We start from the raw sequence: 26,914 nt of genomic DNA on the forward strand, positions 1-26,914 counted from the left end.
GTGTAATACAATCAAAATCGAGCCCAAATTGAGTCTCTGTGGCGTTTTATTATCTGATGTCTGGTTCCAACACATTCTGTAAATTATATAAATTAAGTGTAAGCAGACCCAGAAGAGAATTTAATCACAGCTCTGGTGTTGTGCTACATTTTCCCCGTGTCAAGCCCCCAAAAATATGCATACCTGTTCTGAAAAATATACCATAACCTGTTCTGAACACTTTCCCGACACCTTGATGGAAACTGATGAGCTCAAAAAAGGACAGACTGAACAAAAATCTCTCCCCATCAGATCTTAAAACTTGAAGCAGATTATTCCAAAGAGAACGACAACAACGAGGAGTCCACTCGAGAAGCGTTTAGGTAAAAATAACATAATTTTTATTAACTTTGAGGTCGTACACAAACAGCTGGTAGCAAATATACACATATATACAACTTCCTTGAGAACGAGAACAAGGAGAGTGAAATATACAGTCAGTACAGAACGGTTTCTTTTGGCACTTAATGTTTCAGGGTTCAGAGGGAGGAGAGGTTAAAATTATATGAATTAAAACAAAGACACGTTCAGAAGAATAACCAAAGCATAAAACATGGATCTCAAAGCCAACAAACTCCAGTGATAGAAACGGTTACCGTCAAACTCCAGTTAACAGCGCCGGCTTTTATTTCCTTCAGTCTATGAAAAGAGGAGCCGGCCTTTCATTTAGTCGTCAAAACAAGACGCGCCTTCAAACAATACGGGTGCAGGGCAAAGACGGGGAAGACTACTTACACCAGAAAGAATATTTAAATCTTCTTTGTATCACAGCCCCTTCATCATAACCTGATGCACGGTGAGGGGGAGAGAGACGGAGAGAAATATCCTTTTTGATGTTTTTGATCTGAAAATTAAAAAACCTTCACTGCACCGTGACCTCTAACCGAGAGCTGAATTTATTTATCAAAAAAGCGACTGCGCCTTAAATCATGATGAGCTTTTATTTGAGGTTTTATAGTATTTTACTTTTACCACCTAGCCATTTTTTCTGGGGAAGATAAGCGCTGGCTGTGCGCTCAGGAGCTCTTACATGAAGCGTTTGTGCGCTGAGAATAAAAGTGCTGCACCTGCGTCCTGTCTCCATGACAACAGTCTGTCGACAACAGCCACTGCAAACGCTCTCTACTCAATGGAACCATTGAAAGAAGACACTGGCGCTCAGAAAGAAACGCCAGGTGGACACGGGCCTAACTCAACTGCTTAGTTTGTTTGTGTCATCGTCTGATTTACACCTTTTTAAATACCTCGTTCAGATCCATTAAAAACATTTGTGTAACAGACGATAAATGAGCGAGCTCACTGACGGAGGTAGAGGTCAACAAACATCTCGTGTGCTGCCGTTTTAGTCAATGGAGTCTGTTGGCTTTGAACAGAGACGTGACTGCAGTTTCTGTTTGAATAAAATCTCTTGAACAAAACGTCTTTCTATGTAGAGAAACCTTTCTGAAATGTTGCGAGGCTTACATTATGACAATCGTATGACTGGAGGGGACCGATGTGCTGAACGCCAGCTCATGTCTCTGTTCACAAAACCACAACTGGGGCACCGGATGGCTTAGTGGTTATGTCCTGTGTACGGAGGCTGTAGTCCTCGTCACAGCGGACGGAAGGTTAGAATCCGACCTCAGCCCTTAGCTGCATGTCGTTCCTCACTCTCTCCTCCTAACACTTCCTGTCTCTCTTCAGACGTCCTATCCGATAAAGGCCTCAAAAATCAGTATAAAAAAACAGAAGTTGTTCTTCAAGCGTCACTCTTCTTCATCAGTTTTTGCTTTTTTGCGTTTCTGATGCAATAAAAGTTGAGCAGCATTTGATTTCCCTCGGCTCCACACCGACCCTCTTTCCTCTCCTCGTGCTCTCAGACCGCGGAGCCATGTTTTTGTTCCGAGTCTCTGGTTTGAAGATGAGAGAGAGATGAGTCCTTCTCCTTCACTCCCACTTGTAGAGCTTCAGCATCTTCTCCGTGAGCGAGGCCAGGTAGTGCTCGCCGTTCACCGAGAACGGACTGATGTCCAACACCGGCAGGTCGGCGGGGAGCTTCTGCAGCATGGAGCCGCTTCCTGCGTCCCACACCTGAGGAGGAGGAAGAGGAGGAGGAGGAAGAGGAGGAGGAGGACGACAGGGAGGAGTGGAAGGAGGAGAGGAGGAGGAAGAGACGACATGAGAAGGGAGAGAAAAAGAAGAACAACACATGCAAGATTAGAAAGAGAGACCGGGAAAAAAGCAAGATTTGGAGGACAGGAAGAGACCTTTTTTAAAACTTCTTCACGCTCTTTCAAATGAGATAAAGGCCAAAACGAAACGTGAATAAAATATATTTACATAAAAATAAAAAGGCTGCTTTGGGCGCCTGAATTTTTTTTTAAAAACCTGCAGTGAGTGTGACCTGCAGGGGGCGATAAGCCCAGGATGAGGAGGGGCCCGGTTTGAAAATGTTGTGTTTACAAACTGCAGTGAACATTTCTGCTGACTCCACCTTTAAATAACAGCAAACACACAAGCAGGACTTACGATGGTGGAGTTGGAGGCTTCGTCCCCAGCACAGACCAGGGTGCCACTTCCGTCTGGACTCTTGAAAACGGCGTTCTTGGTGAGCAGTTTGCAGGACGGTCCAGCGCTGAACGTCTGCACCGGAGAGCAGGAGCAGCTGGGCAGCTGACTGGAGTCCTGCTGAGGCGTCCGGTTCAGAGCCATCAGGACGCAGCGCAGAGACGGATTGGAGCGTCCTGCAGGAGAGGACACACGCGTCACAGATCACACTGAGGATGTCTGGTATTCAAAACGTCCTTTCCCATACAACAGGTTTCAAAACAAAACAGTCTCTGGTATTATTACATTCGATAGTACTCAAATGTTTAAAACTTAAGAAAACAAAAAAATTACTCGTTCATGTTTTTAACCGAAAGCTGCTGAGTAAAAGAAAGAGAGAGGAGCTGTAGTTGAAATTCACAGGTCAGCACACCGGCCTCTCATAGAGATATCTAAACAGACAGAGCTGAGGAGGTGACACGTCTTAATATTGGCAAATATCTTGGCAATGAGCTCGAGCGTTTTGCAGGTACATCCCTCCCATAAACCCACGGACTGAGGTGAGACACCACATGCAAAAACTGAAGCGTCTTATGCCTTTGTAATCATATTTTCCATCCTGTCCTGCACACTTAGTTTAGGTAGATACCCATCATCATCAGTAAGCCTCCACAAACGCAGCTAAATCGCCCCGCCCTTCCACTGCACAGGTACAGCGTCATCCTGTGGGAAACACTGACATGTATTTGGATATCCAGTTTTCGTCGGACTTACAATATAAATCCATCCTTTTTACATCTTAAATGTACTGACTGATGTTTGAGAGGAAACACCTGAGAAACACGCTGCATGGTGTTCACAGAGTGAGTTAGCACTGTTCTTCACTCCACACAGATGATGACTCAGCAGTTGGCGTGCTACACACACGTCTCAGCGTGATGGTTGGTGTGAGTATTTCTATCACTGAGGCTTTTGTTGAAGTCTGTGCAGGAAAACAATCACCACCACGTTACCACCATGCTGTCACCATGTTGTCATGCGGAGCAGAGTCGGTTGTCTCACCTGGCCTGTAGGTGACCAGACAGTGTCTGCTCTCCGTCTCCACCTGGATGTCGATGCAGCCAGAGTTCTCCAGCGGCAGGATGTGCGGCCTGTACGTGGTCTCATTGACCTGCTCCCAGAAACACGCGCCCTCCAGAGAGCCGGCAATCAGCCCGCCACAGGGGAACGAGCTGGAGGCGGCCCGCGGGACGTAGCTCAGAGACGCAACCGGACACCTGGAAACATCAGGAGTTCAACGGGTTAGAGACTGAAGGGAGAGAGAGGTGGTTTCCTGATATCTTCACGGCGACCAAGGGTTCGGTGCTGACCTCAGCCCTTTGCTACATGTTGCTACGTGTGTTAAGATTAAGATTAACTTTATTGTCCCAGTGGGAAATTTGTCTTGGACTTCACAGAGCTCTGATGCAGTAGCAAAAAATAACAAAATACATTCATTTGTTGGTAAAACATGTCAGTTAAATAATCATAAAATGCCATACAAGTGAATTACTAAAACCATAAATATGTAATAGTTATGAAAAGTACTAACAGTGCAGGTACATCTACACATCTTCACACACACACTCACAGCACCTCATACATGCACACACATTACAGCTTAGGTACTGTTGAGGGCTTTGATGGACAAGGGAACAAAGGTATTTCTGAAACGGTCTGTGTTACCTTGAGCGCAGTGGCTGCAGCTCCTGCACGTGTGTGCTGGTGTCTCTGGTGTCGTAGACGAGCACGGAGCCGTTGATCAGACCTGCGTAGACATAGTTACTGTTGTCCAAACACCAGCAGCAGCTCCACACAGGTTTACCCGCGTTGTAGGTCTGAACCACCGTGTTGGTCAGCAGACTGCAACACACACACACACACACACACACACACACACACACACACACACACACACACACACACACACACACACACACACACACACACACACACACACACACACACACACACACACACACACACACACACACACACACACACACACACACACACACACACACACACACACACACACACACACACACACACACACACACACACACACACACACACACACACACACACACACACACACACACACACACACACACACACACACACACACACACACACACACACACACACACACACACACACACACACACACACACACACACACACACACACACACACACACACACACACACACACACACACACACACACACACACACACACACACACACACACACACACACACACACACACACACACACACACACACACACACACACACACACACACACACACACACACACACACACACAGAGAGAGAGTCAGACAACAGATCACATGAAAACATATTTGATCAACTCTGTGTCTCTCTCAGAGTCTGAGTTGTTGTAAACTGATGATTTGTACCTTTCTATTAAACGTGTGTATGTGTTCCAGGGTACAGGTGTGTGAGTTCACCTGGTCAGTTTGATGGTGTTGTCCAGAGCAGCAGACAGCAGCAGACTGTCGTTCTGCCTGTTGAAGGACAGACCTCGGATCTGTTTGCTGTGGATGGGGACGTACTGACTCGCCTTCATGTTCACCACGCTCACCTTCTTCACTCCGTAACCTGGAGGAGGAGACATGGACAGACAGTGAGCAGAGACAGAGAGAGAACTTTTCCCTTCACTCCCAGCTGCTGAAAAACAAAGTGAAGAAGGGCGGGGTCTCACCGGGCATCAGCGTGGCGTGCTGGGAGAGCTGCGAGGCGAGCAGGCAGCTCAGAGGTTCACAGTACGATAAAACTCTGGATCCTCCAGACTGAGACACCAGCACCGCCTTGGAGAAGCTGTACTGACCCGTCCTGAGGCCATCCGCCAGCTGGGACTGAGTAAGGAGGAGCGAGGACGACGCCGAGGAGGCAAGGGAGCTCCTACCGGCCTTAGCCATCAGAGCCCTCAGCTCCTGCACAGACGGCGAGAGAGGAGGGACAATTTAACCTCTGTTTAATTCTCTGAATATAAAAGCATGTCAAAGAAATATCTGCAGACCTCCAGCTGACAGGGAATATTTGTGATGATTTAGCTGCTAGCTAGCGTTTATCTGTGATGCTGATCGGCGGTGTGTGTGTGAGTGAGTGAGTGAGTGAGTGAGTGAGTGAGTGAGAGAGAGAGAGAGAGAGAGAATGGATGGATGTATAAATAAGATTTAAACCACATTCAAGACTTTAAAGGCCTGAATTTGAAAATACAAAATTTTAGACTTTTAAGACGTTTAAAGGGGACACTTCTACAGTGTTTTTGAACATATATTTGGGTAACCTGAGTGTCTACCGACCCACAAAATGTGAAAATATTCTCTCCTTGTGATGTCACAGTGGGATTCTGGGGGGAAAAAATCCCCTCCCCTCCCCTGGTATCTCCACCCATGGACTCCATCCCCAGCCTAGAACAAAACTTTTGAGCAGGTCCGCCATTTTTATTCTCAAAAAAAAAAAAAAGGAGTGATGTCTATGGGGAAAACTCAGGGGGGGGGCTCATTGCATTTAAAGAGACACACACCAAAACGGAGCGTTCTGAGAGAGCTGGTTTATACAGGGTCACAAACCTCCTCTGGTGCTTGATTCATGTTATATTTTGAACAAAGCACAGCACAGATGTTTCTTGTAGACCACAGGGGACTGTTTGATAAGGTGGAGAAGGGGGATCATATGTCCTCTTTAAGACCCCTGGGATCCATTTAAAAAAAAAGAAGAAAAAAAAGAGCTATGACCCGGACTTTTAAGACCATTAAACAAAACGTTTCCTGAAGTCTGATGAAGTCGTTTCTTGTACCTGCAGCTCTTGTTGGGCTTGTCCGTATTGGTTGGTGACGACCTGAAGTTTCAGTTTGTACTGAGCCGACTCCAGTTCAGCTTTTCTCCTCAGAGACTGCTCCTGCTCCAGGGACCTGCACACACACACACACAATAAGGTATTATAAGCATCTATGATCACCATATTACTGGGAGAACAAACATTCAATGCTCGATGTGACCCGCTGTGGCATAAACTCTTATTTAAATGTGGAACTACTTTATCATAATCAGGTGTGTTTGTTTGGAGATGAGGAAACATCTGGGAATAATTACCTCCTGAACGATAAACTCCTAAAGGTCACTTTGGGTTCTGTTGCTCCAGGTACAATGCCACAACTGAAAATGTAAACTCCTCGACCTTACCGGTGAGGCTATACGTACACTGTAAGACTTCAGGCAGATTGAGACATACGACTGATTTGCAGCCGGATCACGCGTTGTCAGTCGTGCAGTGAAAACTGAGACATGACGGCGGATCGGGCAATTTTCTGGCATGTTTGATATTTTGTATGTACGACTGCACGCACTCGCACAGTGAGAGCAGAGCCAGGATCCGATTCCCCAACTTAGGGACTTTTTCCCCCAGAATGTACAGTACCTGTACAAACTGATAGACAGCATCCAAAATCACCATGGCAACAGCAGGCGTGTCTGTTTAATCTGTCTCCCCGGTCCTATCATGCAGGAAATTTCGGCAGGAAATATCAGCCAACCTATTACTATTTAATCAAGCCCTGAAGAACGCTTTTGATTTGCTTGTTTTGGAGTCTTTGCTGTGTGGAGGAGGAGATCACTCACTTCTTTAAGCTCTCCTGCTCAGAGTTGTCGAGCGCTCTCAGCTTCGGCGTGTACAACAGGAAGATGTCTGATCGCTTCGCTTTCTTGTTGCACTGAAGACAAACAAGAGAAACAGAGGTAAGATGCAGGAAATGACACCAGTAATCCAGATTAATTCACCTCTATGTGTCTTCACTGACCTGGGGACATTTCCCGGCCGGGCCCTGAGCCTTCAGCCAGCGCTGGATGCAGGTGAAGCCGAAGACGTGTCCACAGCGCAGAGCGGACAGTCTGTGATCACCCGCCGTCGTCCACGCCTCAAAGCAGATGGAGCAGGTGTCACCCTCGCCCATCTCCTCGGTTTGGGGCGGCTGGACAGACGCCGACGCCGCAGAGACCGGCTAGAGATGAACATGATGAGAGAGCGTCATTTAAAAAAGATGAATAACAGAAATCACAGGTTTCAAACAAAGTGAGTGAAAATAAAACCGTTAGCTGTAAAGACTTTAACAACACACAAAAAACTTTTTTTTGTGACTCTCTTCTGTCTTGATGCTCATTGGTTAAACTGTAAAGTTAGAGGAGTGAGGAAAAGGTCTGGATGTTACCTGGACGTTCTGATTTGGAGCTTCTGTTCTCTCAGTCGCTGTAGCTGGACCCGAGTCTGAACAGACGAAAGAAACACATCAATGTGGAAATGTCAAAATCTGCATTCTCTTCGATGACCAGCAGGGGGAAACTCCAGTAGTCTGTCTGTGTAGAAGTCTTTTATTAAATGGTCCTACATCTCATTTTAATGAGTTTCAATCTCTAGTTTCAAGTCGATGCTCAGTTAGTAAATGGTCCCATTTAGAGAAGAGGAGACCAGAAACGAGGGGTTAGTTTAAGGGCGGGTGTTATGATAATACGTTAGGAGGATTCACTTCAGGGTCTTTAGCGGTAGGTGTGGTTGGTAGGAGGAGAAGCAGGGTCAGTACTGATGACACACCTGAGGGGGGGTGTGGTGGCTCTGTAACCTTCATTAGCAGCACCTGCGGAGGAGCCGGCGGGAATTGGTTTTGAGTGGAAGAGACGCCACGAGGGAGACGCGAGGACGCAAGACACCTGAGAGACTGAATCTGAAGTAACGGTTGTTTTTGTTTCAACACTTCACGGGTTCTTTTTGCACATGAACTAAACTGGCTGGCGGAGGAAATCGTACCCAAGTGACTCCGTGGATCGGGCTGTCCGAGTGTGCTGGTCGCGGCACGTACGAGGATCTTTGGGGTGAGCCACCCACACGCAGTCCTCAAACCAACAGGACAGTTGCACACACAAGTAAGGCAGGATACACCTTCACGTTTATGCAACACGAAGGGAGAGGCATTAAGTTACGGGCTCACTGGCCTTAGCGTTAGGCGCAAGGATAGCATTTAGCTGTGGGGTTGTGAAGCCCTCGTAACAGCGGGGCTAACTATGATTGACAAGCTGCAACCATGGTGACCTGAAAAATATCTCCTTCAGTGTTTTCAAAGACACCATTATCAGATAAATTAATTTTTTATATTTTGGCCTTCGATGTTGGTCAAATGTTAAAAACTGCGACGCAGCCGTCTGCCACTAGCCCCGGCTTTAGCCCCAGTAAATGAGCCTGCTCCCCCGGCTCTACAACCAGGATGTTAATAAGCACAATGAACGGATAGCATCTCAAAGGAGTAGCTCGGTTTGGCAGTTTTTTCAGACTCACTGTTTGTAGAAGCCTCCTGTGGTTGCGTGTTGTGGGCGGAGGCACTGAGGCGAGGACTAGCAGGTGGCACCGGGTTTACAGGCTCTGCAGCAGCAGGCGCTCCTGCTTCACCCCGCTCGGCCCCCTCTTCCTCGTCAGACTCGCTGACCTCGGTGGTGCTGCCAGACTCCGGTTCTGCCACAGTGGCAGCAGGCACTCGGAGCAGGAAGTCGGGGAAGCCTCTGGAGGGCGCTGCAGTCTGGCTCGGGTAGTGCACCCTGAGGCCCTGCCTGAAGGAGCAGACAGCTTTAACATCGCAGGTAGTGAGTTACCTTCCTGATAAAACACAACCAAACAAAAGATATGTTTTAAGTACCTGAGCCTCCTCCGTATAGGCACGCCCCGAGCTGCTGAAGATGTGGCTGCAGCTCCGCCCACCGCTCTCTGACTAAACGCCCAGGTGGCTGGAAGCCGGGGCGGAGCACCTGCAGGCGGTCCTCCTTCGCCGTCTTCATCGTCATCCTCGTCCACCTCTGTACTGCTGCCAGAGTCTGTGATGACGTAAGGCACGTTGGCGTCCACAGCTGCTGCAACAACTGGCTGCTGACCACCTCCTCCCTGCAGCTCCACGGGGAAGTCTACCTCCATGGCCTCCATCTGTACAGCAGAGAAAATGAGTTACACTTTGTTTGATGTCGGCAAGTAGATTTGACTAATTGGTTAGTCTTCTGCAGCCATTTATCTCACACCAGCGTGCACACAATATGCTTGTAGAGGATTCAACCCAGCAGACCAATCACAGGGCTTACAGTCTGCGTCATTTCTAGGCCTAGTTACATTTTTGAGGGGCTACTAGAACCTAGGTCGTGGATTCGACACAGTTGTATAAAACAGGCTACATTTTTGTACATTTTTATACAAAAGTCCCCCCACCTCAGTTTTGTTCTTGTAAGCCTGACAGTATCTAGTTGCTAGTTTGCCTTTAAAAAAATATATTTTGGCAAAACTCTTGGGCATCAGTTGAAACCACATTTTGACAAAAATAAAAAACAGCAAATAATGACCCCAAAGCATACATTTTCATATTATGTTGCATTAGACTAAATGTTTGCACAGGTACATTGGAATTGTTGTGGATTTACTTCAGAGTCAGCTCTACAAAAAAGTTAAAAAGTATAAGAGGTACATTAAAAAAAGAGGACACACACACACACACACACACACACGTTACACCATCATGTTAGGCGCCTACTTATTTAAGAATTATGTATTTCATTGTGTGTGTGTTTTGTGTTTTTGAAGGTTGTTATTATTGTCTTAGCATATTAAAACTTTACCCATGCTGCTATTTAATCACCTGGTTGTTATGGGTGAATCTGCCCAGGGTCGCTGCTTGTCAACAGGCAAGGCACGCAAATGTTTGGGGCCCCAGAGGGCTGAAAAACTTTGAACCAACACAAATGTGCGAATTTCGCAGTGACAGTAGGAAACCTTCCTAAGGGGGCCCCATCTGACTGCATTCACTGTCATTGCACTTCTTAACGCTGGTGGAAGGGCCCCAACAGACTGTGGAGTCGCCACTGAGTCTGAATGACCCGTCACTTACCCCGGAGCCAGTTGGCGCGTTCATCGGATAAGAACCGAACTCGAGACCGAGGAGGTAAACGAGGCCTACAGGCAACAACAGAGCCGTCTGTAATCTAGCTGCATGAAATGAATTCAAACTTCAATGACCGCTATTTAAGCTTTTCAGTGTGTTAAAAACGGTACAGACCAACATAAATATATAAATATCAAACATGTTATGATTTGATCCCCTGGTAACCACCGACTCTTCAGCTAAAAGTAGCCGGTTTCAGCGACTCACATTCAGTTTAATGGGTTAAATTACTGATTAATACAAGGTCAGACGTGTTGAGCTCACGCTGATATTATCCAGGGTTGTAATTAAATGCCGTAAATGAGCCATCTTGGTTAGCTCGTTAGCACAGCTAGCTTAGCTCTGCCCTGCAGCAACAAGCAGCGCGCGGTTGAGAAATCCTACCTGAACGGTTTAACGACAGGTGATCCCGCTCTGGAAGATCAAACGAGGTAACGCCATGGCTACAAACATGCACGTGAAACGGCTCCGGTTGTGGTAGGTGTGCGGGTTACTTCCAGGGCTCACAGAAGAGTGTTAAAGCAGTCCGGATCAGGGTCGAGGCTCGAATCTCCCGGCGCCAGTTCACTCTGCCCCGCCCCCATCCTGCCCTGACGTCACAGCCGAAGATCGTTTGTTGAGAAGATGGATCACATGCAGCCTAAAGTCTTGAATCAACATTAACCTAAGGGGAATGTCTGCTACTATGAGATCTTGCATGATGAACTGAGTAAAGCAAAAGACAAAAGTGGTCATTTTAAGAGTCCTCAGGATTCATACAGGATTCATACATCATTCTATCTCCTCCCTCAATAAGTTATCGACCTGTAAAATATGTCCATATTCTGTATATTATCTGTAAACTAGTATAGTATGCTCACTGCACCTTAATCTGTATATTATAATCTGAAGAATATACTTATATTTATAGCATTTATTTATATTTATAGCATCCAATTAATCCATATATACCCAATAATTCACTTTTTTTTAGTCTACATCTGTAAATTTTGTAATTACTTGTACATAGCACAGATTATTGCACTTTCTGCTTATTTGCACTTCTGGTGAGATGCCAAACCTTATTTCGTTACTCTATACTTGTATATGTGTAATGACAATAAAGTTGAATCTCATCTCATCTCATCTCATCTCATCTCATATTAAGGCTAGGTTGAAATATGTCCTGCCATGCTTTTCATCTTTCCTGTTTGGCCATAATACACAAGTAAGCCTATTTGTAGTGCCCTCATAATTTCTTTCCATACAAATGTTAATTAATATTTAATGATGTCATCTCTATGCTGCACTCACTTGCCAGTAAAGACAACATTAAGGGCAGTAAGAGGTAAGCAGGACACAGTTTTAATTTACATATGCAGCAAGGTGGTAGAAGGGGAGCAGTACTGGTATGACAGATGAGTGGTACATGGGTGGTACATGGAGTTGGCCCCCTGGCGGCATGCCATCAGCCATGGCACAAGCTGTGAAGTCACGCTGCACTTCACTGTTCCCCAAGTGGCATACCATATGCCACTTTTACACCAGGTGCATTTCTACACGATCAAATAAAAGAAAGTCCTTGTCTTATCTGCCATATTTCATCGACATGTTTTTATCCTGCTTTGCCTTCTTTTATCCTTATATCATCAGAAAATGTCAATTAATTGTTCTGTAGACAGTTAAAGCCAGAATAAAAATGTTGTGGTAAAAAAAAAGGACCATAAACACTTGGAAAGTTCTCAAGCAGAAGACAACGTTGAATCAATATTTTTTAAATGTTGAAAAGGATTCCTGTCTTGTGATTTTCAGTAAAGGAAGAATAAATGTAAAGGCATGTTTATTATTTTTGTCCTGCATATTTTTCCATGTAAACATCATCAGTGATAATACAACACACAGGCTGAAAATGTCAACATGGTATACAAAAAGGCTAAAAACAAACATCAAACGTGACTTTACATGACATTTAATGATGGTATTTGACACAACAGCCTGCAGAATATGCTTTAAAAAGTGCATTGGCTGTAACATCAGTGACATCTAAGATAGTGACATCTAGTCTACTTCACTCATCCTTCCAAGCATTAAGGAGGTATTCTGATATTTGTAAACCTAGCCTCTATTTTGTTGAATTGGCTGTAAACGGGGGAATGTAGGCCGGTAAAGTACAGAACAGTACGGTACTTCATACAGATTCATTTCATTACAGCCTGTTTGATGCTGCAGGCTGAAGCAATCTCCCAAAGCACATCCAGATCTTTTCCTTTGCGTTAGTTTTGATCAACATGTAAAAACTGTTGCATATTTGAGATTAATCCTTGGATTGAGGAACTATAAGTAACCATAAACACAATCTTATCTGGCCTTCAGTGCCGTGTAAACTCTTCTTGTGCGATCTTCAGCACATAACAGACACAGTGTGATGACTCGATGACTCCTCCTGAGGACGATCACAGATCCTGAGTATCGCTCACTGACAGTTTTACTGATCCTCTAACTGCGCCACCACGCAGCGTAGTTTATCCACCAGCACTGCAGGAGACAGAGACAACAACAGAACATGCATTGTTATTATTGTTTACAGTCCGTTTTCTACATATTACAACATCATCAAAATTGTAAAAAGAAAGAAAGAAAAGCAGCAATGGTAATGCAGTATCTTTGAGTAGTCAGTAAGCACTGTTATCTTTTTAACTGGACTGGAAAGAGCACACGACACCACGCTGTTCATCTCCCTGCTCACATCAAATTTAGAACTCTGCTGCTCGCTTACAAAACAGCGACAACAATAGCTCCTCCTTACCTACACTCTCTCATTCAGGTCTGTACTCCCTCCCGCCCACTACAGCTCACTGTTTCAGACAACGGATAGCGTCTTAACACTTTCTATTCATTTCCTATGGAGAGCCAGAGAGGCAGTGGCACAGGGCATATTGGGATTGTTGCAACGAGTTTCCGGAGGGGCTCCACCGGACATGAATAGACCAGAGTTCTTTTCACACAAATGATTCCATGGTCCGCCCGGACTCAACACGCATTTATCAAATCAGGTTCATTCATTGAGGCTACGTCAGCTATTCCGTAACCTACAGTGAAAAACTTGGCTATCAATGTTGGCTAGAGAGGTCCAGGAGACAATCGGAACAAGCACACTTTTCAGTGGACATACGTCCATCAACTCGATCCCTAGTGTCCTCGCCTGAAGAAGTGGAGCCTTAAGGTCAGTCTCTAACTAGACTCTTCTCCTCTGTGCCCCCCCCCCCAATTTTTACAGCAGAAATACACTTATAAGGATTTGCTCAAAAAGCTGTTTTGTTCTGAATTAATCAAATTTCTCTTAGGAGAAACCAAAGAGTTTATATTAGTTATGATATCTCAGTGGTTGTGTGTTTTTTACCTCCAGCAGACGGTCTCTGGAAGCTGTCGTAGGCCCGACATGCGTCGATCAGATTTCCCAGAGGTTCAGGACAGTCGTCAGGGAGCGGCTCCACAAACTTGTCTTTGCACACTTTCTGATATATGTCCTTACTCAACCAACCTGGAAGAGAAATGGGAAAACATATCAAACAAATGTAAAGAAATACACACATCAAACATTCATACATGAAAAGTCACACACATTAACACCATTCTCAGTTCTCTCTTCTCCCTCTTAAGGCCACCAAAAGTGAAATCTAGATTTGTGTTCCTGTTTCTGAGGTTAAGTTAATGATATAACTTTCAATCTACCAGAGGTTCCTTATTTTCAGATTTGTATCCAACCAGTAAGTAAAGTAGCCCTAGCTTAAGGCCCCTTGTGTCCACCTAACGTTTTTTCCGGGCAGAAAAGCGTTGGCTGTGCGCTCTGGAGTGCTTGCATGAAGCATTTGTGTGCTGAGGAGTAAGTGCTGCACGTCCATCCTGTCTCCATGACAACAGTCTGTTGACAAGGTCCGCTGTATGTCCAACACTGCTCCGTTACTTTAAACTGCATGTTTCTTTATTTTAGATTATAGTTTATTTCCCGATCAGACACGGAGCAGAGAGGATTTGGGTACAAGACACGATCTGCAGGCGGCAGAACTTCAAAGATATCATACTTTTGGACAAATACAAAAAAAAGGTCTGAACATAGTCCTCTTACCTTAATTTGCATATTTAAAGGTCACTTATACTCCTCCTCTTCAACTAGTGTAAATAAATGTCAGAGCTCCCCAAAACATGTGTGTGAAGTTTCTGTTTCGCTTTGAGTAGTCAGAAGACTAGAAAAGCACTAAACAAGTCCATTTACCATTTAAATTAAAGGAATGACCATAAAAGATACATAGATGATACATACCATCAAAAGGTCTCTTGCGGGTTGCCACCTCCCACAGGACGATTCCAAAACTGAAAGACAACGACAAAATAGAAAGGACATTTTTTAAATATTTTCTTAAATTTCATGTCCTTTAGAAATGTGTTAACCCTTTAGTTGCCTTGTTTGATGTTTTGAGCTTCATTGTGCATGATCCCACCATCACAGCTATTATTATATCTATTAAAAAACACTTCTTATTCTTCTCTCTAGTTCTTGACGAAAACAGCTTTTATACACAAGGGGAGGAGCCGGCCGTCCCATCCATGTAAACACGGCTCTGACAACAACACAGCCAGCGGGACTCGAGCTTCTCACTCATTGTAGACAGTCGAGACATGTCCATAGGATAGACTTGATTTATGATATATTTATGGGTCAAATGTTGCTCTTCCTTTAACAGCTGTTTAGATCCCAAAACATATGAATAAAGAATGGAGTCTACCTTCAAAGGTACCCAAATGTTTTATAACATTTCCAACTGAGGACTTGCACTCCTGTAAACCTTGTTCTCAGCAGGTTCTCTCTGCTAAAATAAAGTATCAATGAATAAGGAGGTGTGTTGGGTGACCAGAGGCTGCTTCCCGACCTGTACATCTCACACTCTTTGCTGTAGAGGTGGTTGATGTTGTCGAGCGTCTCAGGAGACGAGTAACACACCGAACGGATCTCTTTGTCCTTTGATGCTTTCTTCAGAGACGTCTCAGTTTTTGTCAGCTCAAAACCTCCCAGCTGGGAAAAAAAACACAACAACGACTACAACATCAAGACTTCAATCGCTTCCCCCCAAAACCCTTAAATCCCTCCTTCCGATCAGTATTCCCAGCATGCACTGCGCTCAGTATACCTTGACCATGTAGCCTTCAGCCACGAGGAACTTGCTGCTGTTGATGCATCCGTGAACCTTTGATTTTTTTTCTGTCTGGTGCAGTCTGAAAAACAACAACAATAGTTTCCTGCATCATAAATAATACTGTAAAAGGCTAACTCATGCATGAACATGGGATCTTTAATAACAGACTGACCTGTAGAGTCCTTGTGCTGCGTCCAGACACATGCGAGCTTTCTTTGTCCAGGACAGTTTGCAGGGGGAGTCCAGGACCTGCCGGAGACTCCCCTTCTCACAGTACTCCATGATGATGAGGAACTGAGGCTCTGGCCCTGCCACAATGTCACAAAATCACTCCTTAATTATGATTTTTTTTTTTTTTTTTTTTAAATACCATGAGCCAGATGTTGGGTGATTTGAACACAGTTCACTCACCGTCCTTGTCCTGGTCGCAGATACCAAACATTCGCAGGATGTTAGGGGACTCAAACCGCCTCATGGTTTCAACCTCCTTATCAAAAACAGACCGCACCTCACTGGAGAGGGAGAAGATGTCATCTTTGGTAATGAATGTTAAACTGTTTACAGCACATACAGTAATTACATACTGTATAATACATACTACATAGAAGGGTTTGTGCAACGCAATTACTGAGCTCAGATTCCAGGTTATTATCACTTGATGTATAGAAAAAAGACGTTCTATGGCTGATGCTGCTTCACTTAAACATCCATTTTCACCATATACCTCCCATTGGGACAGGAAGTGGAAGAGTTTTGCTTCTTGAGCCCTCTTCACACACGTTCTGCAACCCCTGAAAACCAACCATCCTTATTCAGGAAGGCTGCAAAACATCCTCATCTGTCCACCCTGACTTTGTCCAGACATCGTCCTGCAGCATGCTGTAACCAGTCTGTGTGAGGTCAGGGTGAGTCGATGTGCTTCTTCGTGCTCTCTACTGCTCGCCTCAGCTGTCAGTATCAGTACGTTTCCATGCGCATGTAAAGGGTTAAAAATGTGTACATAATTCATAAAAATGCATAATGTGTAAAGCTGAAAATGAATATTAAATAGTCACTGGGACAAAGTTCATGATATGACTAAAATACAGTTCAATGCTTTAAAAATATCTTTGTGATTAAAAGAGACCAGTGTTTTTAGTTGTTACAATGTTAGTGTGATACTCAAACAGGTCACTAGATGGCACATGGAGCTAGTGAAGAAGATAATACCCCAAAAATTAAATCCAGCAGCCAAGCTTAACTTCTGACTATTGGACTTCTGAGTCACAGAGTTCAAACAAAAAGTGTAGAGGAAACTATAGAACTGATTAAACACTCAGGGGAATTACATGGAAGAGCCAGGAACACAGGTAGGTAGCCACAGGAATGTCGGGGCCTCAGAATGGGACACAGGAGTGGGCAAGGCCTCTGACGGGGACACATAAGTAGGCAGGGCCTCCCACAGAGAAGCAGGAGTGGGCAGGGGACAAAGTAGTCTGGGGGAACTCCAACCGGGAACCACTGGAACTATGAGTCAATCGGCCCCACTCTGCAACAGGGGGCCGGAGGTGCTCAGCAGGAATAGGGGGCTGGAGGCACTCAAAAGAACCAGGGTGAAGACGGAGCTCTGCCGAGAAGGAAACAGATGGCGCTCTGCTGGGACTGGGGCACAGGGTGGCTGAGGCTCTAGAAAGCTGGCAGGCTTTGGCTGGCACACCGGTTGCTGAGGTAGAAGCTTGGGCTGGCAAACCGGCTGCTTTGGTTTAGGAGACTTTCTGGAGCTGTCTGGTTAAATGGCGAGGTCCAGCAGGAAGGCAACCAAAGAGCTTAAAAAATAGAATCTGGACATCGCTGTAAGCCCTGTTGACCTTTTCTCCTCCTGCCACGAACTAGGGTAGATGGCAAGCCGTGTCCCACTCCAGGGGACTCCAGATTTGAGTCAAAATTACAAAAATCAGCTGTGTCTGTTTTGTATTCTAGTATGTATTTATTGAATCTAAGTAAAAGTAACAATAAGGCGGTGTAGAAATACTGAAATAAAAGTCTGGAATTTCAAATTTTACTTTAGCCAAGGTATACTCAGTCTGTTCATGTTGGCCCATTTCAAAATGATGTTTACTGTTGGATTGTAATTATTGATGCACTAATGTGTTCATGTTGCAGCTGTAAAGATGGAGCTCATTTAATTGACTTAACCCCACTGAGTTTCTCACCTCTGCAGAGCGGACACATTGCTGCATGAAGAATCGGTGACTGTTGTGTTGTCGGTTCTGGAAAGTTACAAACATTGATGGGCACAAGCTGCTATCACACGCTATGCTCCACCAGAACTTCTTAGAGGAATAAGGACTTCCATGCTCAGCTCATCAAAGTTGCAACCAGCAGTACTGACAGTCATGGAGGTCACCTCCAAATAGATTTACACCTCCAAATGGATTTACGATTTACAGACTTGTATAATGTTTTTAAATGGTTCTCTGGGAGGGCTGGTTCTCGTCATTATGGTGCGTTCCATCTACCTCCGAACTCAGATCCTCGAGCTGGGAACTCGCAAGCATCATGGACGCCTCCAGGAGTACCATTGTTTGGTAAGCTAATACCAGGCAATAGTGTTGTAGTACTCAAAATAAATGTTGGTCTCAAGGTCGGTCTCGAGTCCACTTTTTGAAGGTCTCGGCCTCGAAATCTAAATCATGTTTACTCTGTCTTGTCTTGGTCTTGGAGCACTCTGGTCTCGGGCTTCTGCACGAAAATAACATGACAACATGTCCACAGATAGAACTTGCACTAAACTTTCAGTGTGATTGATTTAATTACTCAAAAAAAGGACTAAGCTCTAAACACGATAATTACAGATTAAACGTTACTGTCGATGCACGTAGCAGCCATGTTGGATTTTAACTCAGGCTACTGAAGGTTCTCCCGAGTTTCCAAGTCAGAATTCTTACTCCAGGAGGTCGTTCCTGATCCCGTATCAGACCGGCAACTCGGAATTTCCGACTCCCGAGATCAAATGGAATGCACCATTATTTTCCCCTCAGAGCTTTCCCATCAGGCAGGTGTGATTGGAGGGTTGTTTCTGAAGGTATTCCAGCATCCAAGAAGCAGTTCTGATGAAGCATACAGGCACCTGACAATAAACGTTCTCATGCTGAATTGGTTTGTTTTTTTGTTCAGATGTTTAGTTCAGCCCAAATCCATTTTTTTAATTAACAAAAATATTTAGAGTTCACCAACTTTTACAGCATGCAACATGCACCCTCTATCTTAAGACACACTTACAAGACATCTTTCCCCAAAGATGAAATCTAACAGGAGAAATTAAGAAACCTCAGAAGAGCAACAGAGACAGGATCCCTCTCCCTGACAGGGCTCCTTTTAGTAGCACATCAAGACTTGTGCATGCAGAAACGATGGTAAGAAAACAAATGAAAAAGGGCTGACGTGTATTTAAACCCGGTATTTATCTTTAATGTGCCACAGACCTGGGGCTGGTGTTCAAAGGTTCAGTGTATCTCTTGATGGCCACCTTGAAGCCGTGGTACTCTCCTCTGTACACCTCCGAGGTTGACGTCTTCATGAAGGGCTTTTTGGGATATTCATACTTTATCTCTTCCGGTTTGATCATTCGGATGACTTCATCAGTGGCGCTGGGTTTGTTCACTGTAAAAAACATACACACACAGTCACAAGTTATTCTTTGGTTTGGCTAATGAGTGACAATTTAAGGATATAGACCAAATGTTTGACAAACCGTTATTCAAAATGAGAGGTTTTTTACTTCTCAAACTTCCTGAAATTGATTTTTGGCCACATGGGGGCAGCAAAAACAAGAGCACACATCAACACTTTTCTTGTTAGCTAACATCTGTATGCTTAAATGAAGAATGTGAGACTTTTTGATCCAGTAGATGTCGTCCTTGAGAACCATCATGAAACCAAAACAAACTTCTGTTGGCCACACCTCCTCCATACTGAAGTCTCCGCTCTCCTCCAGTGACACACCTCCAACCCCTCTCCACTCACGTTCTCACCGAGGAGTTATGAATTAGAACGCACCATAATTAAGCACCATTAAGGGCAAGCAGCGGACTAATGTTAACGCTATTTAGTTAGCTCGTAGCTTCACATTGCATGTAAATTTACACAGAATGACTGTGATCTAAAAACTCTTACTAACATCCAAATAATCAGTGAGTATGTTCTTCTTCTCTCTAGTCCTTGACTAAAACAGCTTTTATACTCAAGGGGAGGAGCCGGCCGTCCCGTCCATGTAAACACGGCGCTGACAACAACACAGCCAGCGGGACTCGAGCTTCTCACTCATTGTAGACAGTCATGACTCAGAGATACATTTATACAGGATAAACTGGATTTCTGATATATTTATGTGGAACATGTCAAACATTCTTCCTTTAACGCTACAGTAAGGACTTTTTTATCCCGGGGTTGTAACAATACAAAACAGAGAACGAAAAAACGTCAAACAAAGTGAACAGACTCACTGTGTGTGTGATCAGCATCTGGACCATTTCTCAACATGCTTTACAAAGTGACATAAAGACTAGTCCCCATTAGGTAAATATATCAGCAACTTTTTTCTGCTTCATCCTGATGCACTGTCCCATGTTACTGATTGAGTTAATTCAGCCCTTGAAAACTATCGATATCGATGGGTACTTACACATCTCCACAACTTTTTCCACGTTGATTTTGACTTGTTCAAATTCTTTCAGCATCTTATCGATGTTCTCTTTCTGGTCCTTCATGTAGTCCTCGAGCACTGGAGACAACAAAGCACACAAGATGTCAGAGTCAGGTTTGTTTATATGCAGAAACGGATGGTTTCTTCTCCTGTTCAAATCAGAACAAAAGTTTCAAGGAATGAAGGACTCTTGTTTTGTGTTCGTACACACCCACTCTAATAGGTGAAGATTGGGTGAGAAGCGCTCTGAAACGGAGGTCTTCAGCGCTTCCAGCATCTGTGAACACAGGGCCTTCAGCTGTGAGCGCAGTGACAGCCGAGGGCCGAGAGCGTTTTAGCGCTCAGGACGGTGAGCACTGAACTATACTGGTTTTGTGTTGAAAAGGGGCGCTGCCAGTGCAAAAATCTCTTGGACACAGGCCTTAACTGAGGTCATAAATTACCTGAGAAGAAGATTGATTCATGGGTAGACTAATTAGAATTAGACTTTTATTATTTATTTACTTAAATAGGTAATCGCCCCCTGCTGGTCAAACGAAAGAAAGCAGGTTAACAGTTGCGATAACTTCTTCTGTATTTAAGACAACTAATTTGCTGAAGGAAGTTATTTAATAATCAAAGTAATTTACCAAACAGCAGGCTTAGATTTCTGATGGTTAATTTTTGTTATTAAAATGCTTTTAAAATGTATTACTAAATTTGAAACTAAGATTTAGCCACGTACAGAACAAGTCAAAATCAGTTTTCTCACATTTCTTGAGCTCTGTGTCGTCCTCCCTCCCGTCCACCTCGTCTTGTTTCTCCCTGGAGCTCAGTTCAAACACCTGGTACAGGATGTTCCCCTGCTCCACCTGTTGAGCCCCAAACAGGATCTGGAAGGCATCATTGAGCCGTTCGTTCACGCTGTTGAACTCATCTCCGTGGCTGCCCGAGTGTACGACGCGGTCGATCCAGCTGGCCACCGTGTATTTCCTGATGAGCTCCTGGGCTGATGTCAGAGTGATGCAGAGCTCTTTGAGAGCTTTCTCCACGTCGGCCGAGGTTTGTCCCTTGTCTCTCTGTTTGATGGACTTCACCAGATCCTCCAGGGCTCGGACTCGCTTAGAAACACGGCGGCAACGCTTTTTGTTGGCCTTCACGTTATCCACCAGCTTGTAGATCTCTGAGGCCAGGGACAGGATGGGATCTACAAAATCCATGATGAGCTGGAGAGACAGGGAGGAGGTTGTCAAACATCAGAACCAAATAACAGAGCACATTGCAAATTAAAGTCAGCTACAGTTGATGAACCACAGCAGGCTGCAGCCAGGGGAACTTCACATACAGTACATCTCTGATTCCCTCCTGTACATGCTAACTAAAAATCTCCCCCTGCTTCATTTCACCTTCTAAGGCTGGCTTCATACCAGACGATCGGGGGGCGTGGCCTGATTCAAGGCTTGTCGCAACTAATTATTGGTCCAATTAATCCTCAGGTGTGTTGTGTCAACATCCAGTTAGTGAAGCTACCCAGTCTGCTCGCTCGCATTGGCTATTGTGGATGCAGCCCAATCTAGAATCAGAAATATCCAACATGCTTGATATTCATGATTCAGCCTAACAGGTCTTACTTTTGCTGAAATAACAACATCACGATGCAGATTTACAAAAAGTAAAAAGGCAACCTTTAACAGGTCTGTCCTCATGAGGAGCAGAAAACTACTTCTTCAAATGTTTTATGCTGAATGGGGGTCAGATGGATCGTTTCTGACGCATTCAAGGAAGCTGGGAAACCTAAACAGCTGGTGGACAGCTGTGGCTCAGTGGTAGAGTCGATCGTCTTTCAACAGGAAGGTCAGGGGTTCGATCCCCAGCTCCTGCAGCAACACTTAGGTTGTGTCCTTGAGCAAGACACTTAATGCCAAATAACTCCCGCGGTAGGTGTGACCTGCAATGTAAAAGCTCTTTGAAGACCAGAAAAGAAATATACAAGCTCAAGTCCATTTAGTGTTTAAACGCTGATTGGCTTTGGAACAAAATTAATTAAATGTCTCTTGTTAGTAACTCTTCCTTTAGGTCTGTTTAGATGTAACAGTATGTGTCAGACTCTCATAGCAGCAGAGCTTTATTTTTCGAGAGGAGCCAAGTGAATGGTGAAAGCTGAAAAGGAAATATGATTGGCTGAGGATGAAATAATGTAGACGCCTGACCTTTACCAGAGAAGGTAATGTCTTCTTTCTAGCCTGAGAAGGGCATCACAATGCAAAGGAATCTGTAGGCTGTAACTTCTAACAGGATATAAGCAAGACTCAAGCACGGTGCTACAACGAGGTGTATAATCCCGACACAAATCTGTCTAGCCCCGGTTTCCTTTTAAAATAATCTGTAAAAAATAGCACCACAACATATGGTGACAAGACGGTCGAATAAATCCTAAAATAATCCACAGTCTGTCTCAGTTTCCATAATAAATCATTGTCAGATTTTCACAGATTGCAGCTGCGTTGTCATAGAGACATGCATAAAGACTGTTTCCCCTGCAAACCCCAAAGCCTGCTTCTACATTTCAATATAGAATCTGTAAATACATTTTAGTCGGTATGTAAGCAATCAAACGCACAGGAAAGGAAGTCTTGGCCGGAAGTCCTTTTTACTCTGGTAACACTGCAGGGGGCGTGGCCAGAGGGATCATGCATTGGCCCCCCCTAGAAATCTGATTGGCCACTCCAAAAATCCCAAACTGTGATATTAGAAAGGGTGAATCATGGATATTTATGTGTGTGTATATTGTGTTTGTTTGTTCACACATTACACTGAAGGCCATCCCCGCATAAGTCAGTGTCTCAGCTGGGCCACCCCAGTCATAAAAAGTCTGGACACGCCCCTTTGACACTGGAACCCTCTTTCTCATGAGGCGACAGCTGCTGGGTTCAAACAGCGTCAAACGATGTGAAATACCAGGAAGTTCCCTTTAAGTATCAGATTCTGTGTCGAACCGTGCTGGCATGAAATCAATAAATTCGAGCTGAGAAGATTTCCCATGAGACCGTCTGTACAAATCCAATCAGGAAGGCGTGCAACGCTGAGCCGAGGCTTTCAGGTAGACGAGGAGACGCTCCATCAATAATTCACACTGACATTAAGACGGTGTAGCATATCGCTGAGTTAGCGTCCAACGCTCTGAGGCTGAACCAGACCTGCTGTTTGATCCACACAACACAACGTACGACAGAAGGTGAAACTCTGAAGATAATCTCACACAAGTTGTAAGCATTATCCCGTCAGACTTTATGTTTACATCAGCAGACAAACTCTCCCGTGCTCTCTGCATCTAAGGTGGATCTATGTTATAGCCGGATCTTTGTAACATAACAATAAGTAAGGTCTTTTTACCTGCTCTTTTGTAATGTTAACAGACAAAGAGTAAGGTATTTTACCTGCTTTTTGTAAAGTGTCTCGAGATAACACTTGTTATGAGTTGACGCTATACAAATAAAAATTGATTGATTGATTGATTGATAATATGAGGATGGAATCAGTCTTTGTTCACCTGGAAGAAACTCGAATCTGAAGAGGTGAAGTGTTTTGAATGTTTACCCACGTGACCTTTTCCAAATATCATTTTATAACATATGCAAATTAAAAGAGATGTTCTTAGGGTTGTTTCAAAACTAGTAAAAATAACTCATTTAAAACGATGGAATCTGAGAGGGCCTTCCTCTGGACGTCTGAGACCAGGTGAAACATCTTCAGGTAAACTTGTCTGCTCTTTCAAAAGCTTAATGTGATGATACTGTGTTGGTTTTGTTTGGTGTTCTTCCTCCTTCTCCCCTTCCCCTTTCTTTTGTGTTTGTGGCAGAGGGTTTGGCTTGCTTCTCCCCGAGGCAGCAGGCGAGGCTCACCTGGCTCCATTCAACTGACAATAAAAGCCTTCACTCCACTTCTCCATCTTGTTCAGTAGAGCTCTGCGTGCTCTCTTTGTGTTTCTCGTATCGACACCCAGTGCCGATTTTGCAGTGATTTGTGGCTTTTTTGTTTTGTTCGTACCTGTGCTGAGGTATTCCTGTGTGCCTCACTGCTTCACCAGTCTCGGTGTCTGTCTGAGTTTTTTCATGCTCCGGGTTATTCTACCGACCAAGCTGCTCCAAGCCTTCACTGCCCGCTCGTTTTATCCTCTTTTTCTTTAATAAACCGTTTTTTTACATCCACCTCCTCGTGCCAGCCTCTGCTCCGGGGTTTAAATTAAATCAAAATACTTAAACACAAAACAATCTTTAAAAGTTCAGGTAATAACACTGTAAAACACTAATATGTGTCTCTACTCTGTCTACAAACCCCCCAATGATGAGAAAAGTCCCTCCTCTCTGTCTTTTGCCTACTCCACTTTTCAGAAAATGTGTGCTCAAACAGGTCGTTTGGAGATTTTCCCTTCATGACATCACAAAGGGCAGTAACCCCTCCCCCAGGTGGGTGACACTCCCACAGCTAGGTGTTTGTTCTGCCCTCTGAGTCTGCCTTCTCACCGTAAACAATAGGACATGGAGCGAGAAAGCCAGAGACACCCAAGCCCTTCCAGAGAGGGGGCGTGGTCAGACACAGCTCATTTACATTTAAAGGTTCAGACACAGAAAGAGCCTGTTCTGAACAGGGCTGAAATAGAGGGGTCGTCAACAGACTGTTGTCATAGAGACAGGATGGACGATCCACGTCCAAATCCTTATAAGTGTATTTCTGCTGTAAAAATTGTGGGGGGGGGGGGGGGGGGGGGGGGGGGGGGGGGCACAGAGGATAAGAGTCTAGTTAGAGACTGACCTTAAGGCTCCACTGCTTCAGGCGAGGACACTAGGGATCGAGTCGGAGCACTCAACTCCCCGCTTGATGGACGTATGTCCACTGAAAAGTGGGCTTGTTCCGATTGTCTCCTGGACCTCTCTAGCCAACATTGATAGCCAAGTTTTTCACTGTAGGTTACGGAATAGCTGACGTAGCCTCAATGAATGAACCTGATTTGATAAATGCGTGTTGAGTCCGGGCGGACCATGGAATCATTTGTGTGAAAAGAACTCTGGTCTATTCATGTCCGGTGGAGCCCCTCCGGAAACTCGTTGCAACAATCCCAATATGCCCTGTGCCACTGCCTCTCTGGCTCTCCATAGGAAATGAATAGAAAGTGTTAAGACACTATCCGTTGTCTGAAACAGTGAGCTGTAGTGGGCGGGAGGGAGTACAGACCTGAATGAGAGAGTGTAGGTAAGGAGGAGCCGTTGTTGTCGCTGTTTTGTAAGCGAGCAGCAGAGTTCTAAATTTGATGTGAGCAGGGAGATGAACAGCGTGGTGTCGTGTGCTCTTTCCAGTCCAGTTAAAAAGATAACAGTGCTTACTGACTACTCAAAGATACTGCATTACCATTGCTGCTTTTCTTTCTTTATTTTTACAATTTTGATGATGTTGTAATTTGTATAAAATGGACTGTAAACAACAATAACAATGCATGTTCTGTTGTTGTCTCTGTCTTCTGCAGTGCTGTTTATATTGATTGATTTAAGAAGAACATTTGAGACTTTTTCACTTGCCTTGCTTTTACTTTTGCTAAAAAAACAAACACATTTTAATCAAGAAATCAACTTTTCTTAACCCAAAAAACCCTAATTTATGTTGCTTCTTTTGTAAAGAATTTAATCAGGTATTAAATCCTGAGCTTCTTGAACTTTGGCAGGTGAAAACTTGTCTTAATTGAGGCTTGGGGCGCTGGTGGCGAAGTGGTTAGTGCACGCACCCCAATGTCTGGAGGTTGTAGTCCTCCAGGCGGGCGACCCAGGTTTGAATCCGACCTGTGGCTCCTTTCCTACATGTCATTCCCTACTCTATCCACTGCTCTGTCTCTCCAATATAGGCACAAAACACCCAAAACATTAAATCTGGATTGAGGCTGTGCAGGTAAGGAGGAGCCTCCTCTCTGATATTCAAGGTGGGGTTATCATTCCTGAGGTGTATTTTCTCACTCTGACGCCCTGGAGGGAATAACTTATCTTTGTGTGTTTGCCAATTTTCACCTTTGTCACACACACACACACAAGCACACACAAGCACACACACACACACACACACACACACACAAACATTCACACACTTCAGGGTGGGTCTCTGTGAAATCTTTCTCTTTAAAAAACCAAATGCAAACCAACAGAACAATGAAGCTTTGAGAAGTTAGCAGTCAGTTTGCACTTCTGATCACCTGTTCACGTCTAACACCAGGACACATTAGAAGCTTCTCAGTCAGCAGATGATGAAAGAAATCATAAAGATGATTTACCTTTATTGACCTCGATGAGAGCTCTCGTCTCAGCTCAGGTGAACGTTGTGTGTTTTCAGCTGTGTGAAAATGAAACAGACCTCTCTCTCTTAGCCTCCCGCTCCTCTCTCTGCTGCTCAACACTTCCTCTTCCTCTTCCACAGTCTGAAGTAGAGTCCTCCCCCGT

The 26,914-nt window shown here is 44.6% G+C and overlaps 2 protein-coding genes across 3 annotated transcripts; both read right to left on the bottom strand.

The window, feature by feature from the left end:
* Positions 1–342: 342 nt before the first annotated feature.
* rfwd3 (ring finger and WD repeat domain 3) lies at positions 343–11,194 on the bottom strand. Its single transcript, XM_061036159.1, has 13 exons — positions 10,986–11,194; positions 9,318–9,598; positions 8,963–9,231; positions 7,845–7,900; positions 7,437–7,637; positions 7,258–7,349; positions 6,437–6,551; positions 5,336–5,567; positions 5,082–5,232; positions 4,294–4,470; positions 3,631–3,845; positions 2,551–2,765; positions 343–2,112 (listed from the first exon to the last, which is right to left on the bottom strand). Exons 2-13 carry the CDS (start codon positions 9,596–9,598, stop codon positions 1,969–1,971), a joined length of 2,148 nt encoding a protein of 715 aa, XP_060892142.1. The 5' UTR covers positions 10,986–11,194; the 3' UTR covers positions 343–1,968.
* A 1,209-nt stretch (positions 11,195–12,403) lies between these two features.
* On the bottom strand, positions 12,404–26,890 carry LOC132972985 (mixed lineage kinase domain-like protein). Of its 2 annotated transcripts, XM_061036160.1 has the most exons (12): positions 26,749–26,890; positions 21,208–21,661; positions 20,436–20,534; positions 19,237–19,414; positions 17,965–18,021; positions 16,184–16,284; positions 15,945–16,080; positions 15,767–15,851; positions 15,509–15,651; positions 14,902–14,951; positions 13,981–14,121; positions 12,404–13,115 (listed from the first exon to the last, which is right to left on the bottom strand). In XM_061036160.1, the coding sequence occupies exons 2-12, from the start codon at positions 21,653–21,655 to the stop codon at positions 13,066–13,068; spliced, it is 1,488 nt and encodes a 495-aa protein (XP_060892143.1). In that variant the 5' UTR covers positions 21,656–21,661; positions 26,749–26,890; the 3' UTR covers positions 12,404–13,065. The 2 variants fall into 2 exon arrangements, with proteins under 2 accessions (XP_060892143.1, XP_060892144.1); XM_061036161.1 differs by lacking the exon at positions 17,965–18,021 and having other exon boundaries at positions 26,749–26,889.
* Between the last annotated feature and the right edge of the window lie 24 nt (positions 26,891–26,914).

This window comes from Labrus mixtus, chromosome 4 (assembly GCF_963584025.1).
Source record: "Labrus mixtus chromosome 4, fLabMix1.1, whole genome shotgun sequence".
In the NCBI taxonomy this organism is placed as follows: domain Eukaryota; kingdom Metazoa; phylum Chordata; class Actinopteri; order Labriformes; family Labridae; genus Labrus; species Labrus mixtus.

Coding starts and splice junctions, on each gene's coding strand:
- rfwd3 (XM_061036159.1), bottom strand. CDS start 9,598: ATGGAGGCCATGGAGGTAGACTTCCCCGTGGAGCTGCAGGGAGGAGGT. Junction 7,638..7,844: donor CTCCAAATCAGAACGTCCAG/GTAACATCCAGA, acceptor GTTCATCTCTAG/CCGGTCTCTGCGGCGTCGGC. Junction 4,471..5,081: donor AACACCATCAAACTGACCAG/GTGAACTCACAC, acceptor TGTGTGTTGCAG/TCTGCTGACCAACACGGTGG.
- LOC132972985 (XM_061036160.1), bottom strand. CDS start 21,655: ATGGATTTTGTAGATCCCATCCTGTCCCTGGCCTCAGAGATCTACAAG. Junction 16,081..16,183: donor CTGCGACCAGGACAAGGACG/GTGAGTGAACTG, acceptor ACATTGTGGCAG/GGCCAGAGCCTCAGTTCCTC. Junction 14,952..15,508: donor AAAGAGTGTGAGATGTACAG/GTCGGGAAGCAG, acceptor GTTGTCTTTCAG/TTTTGGAATCGTCCTGTGGG.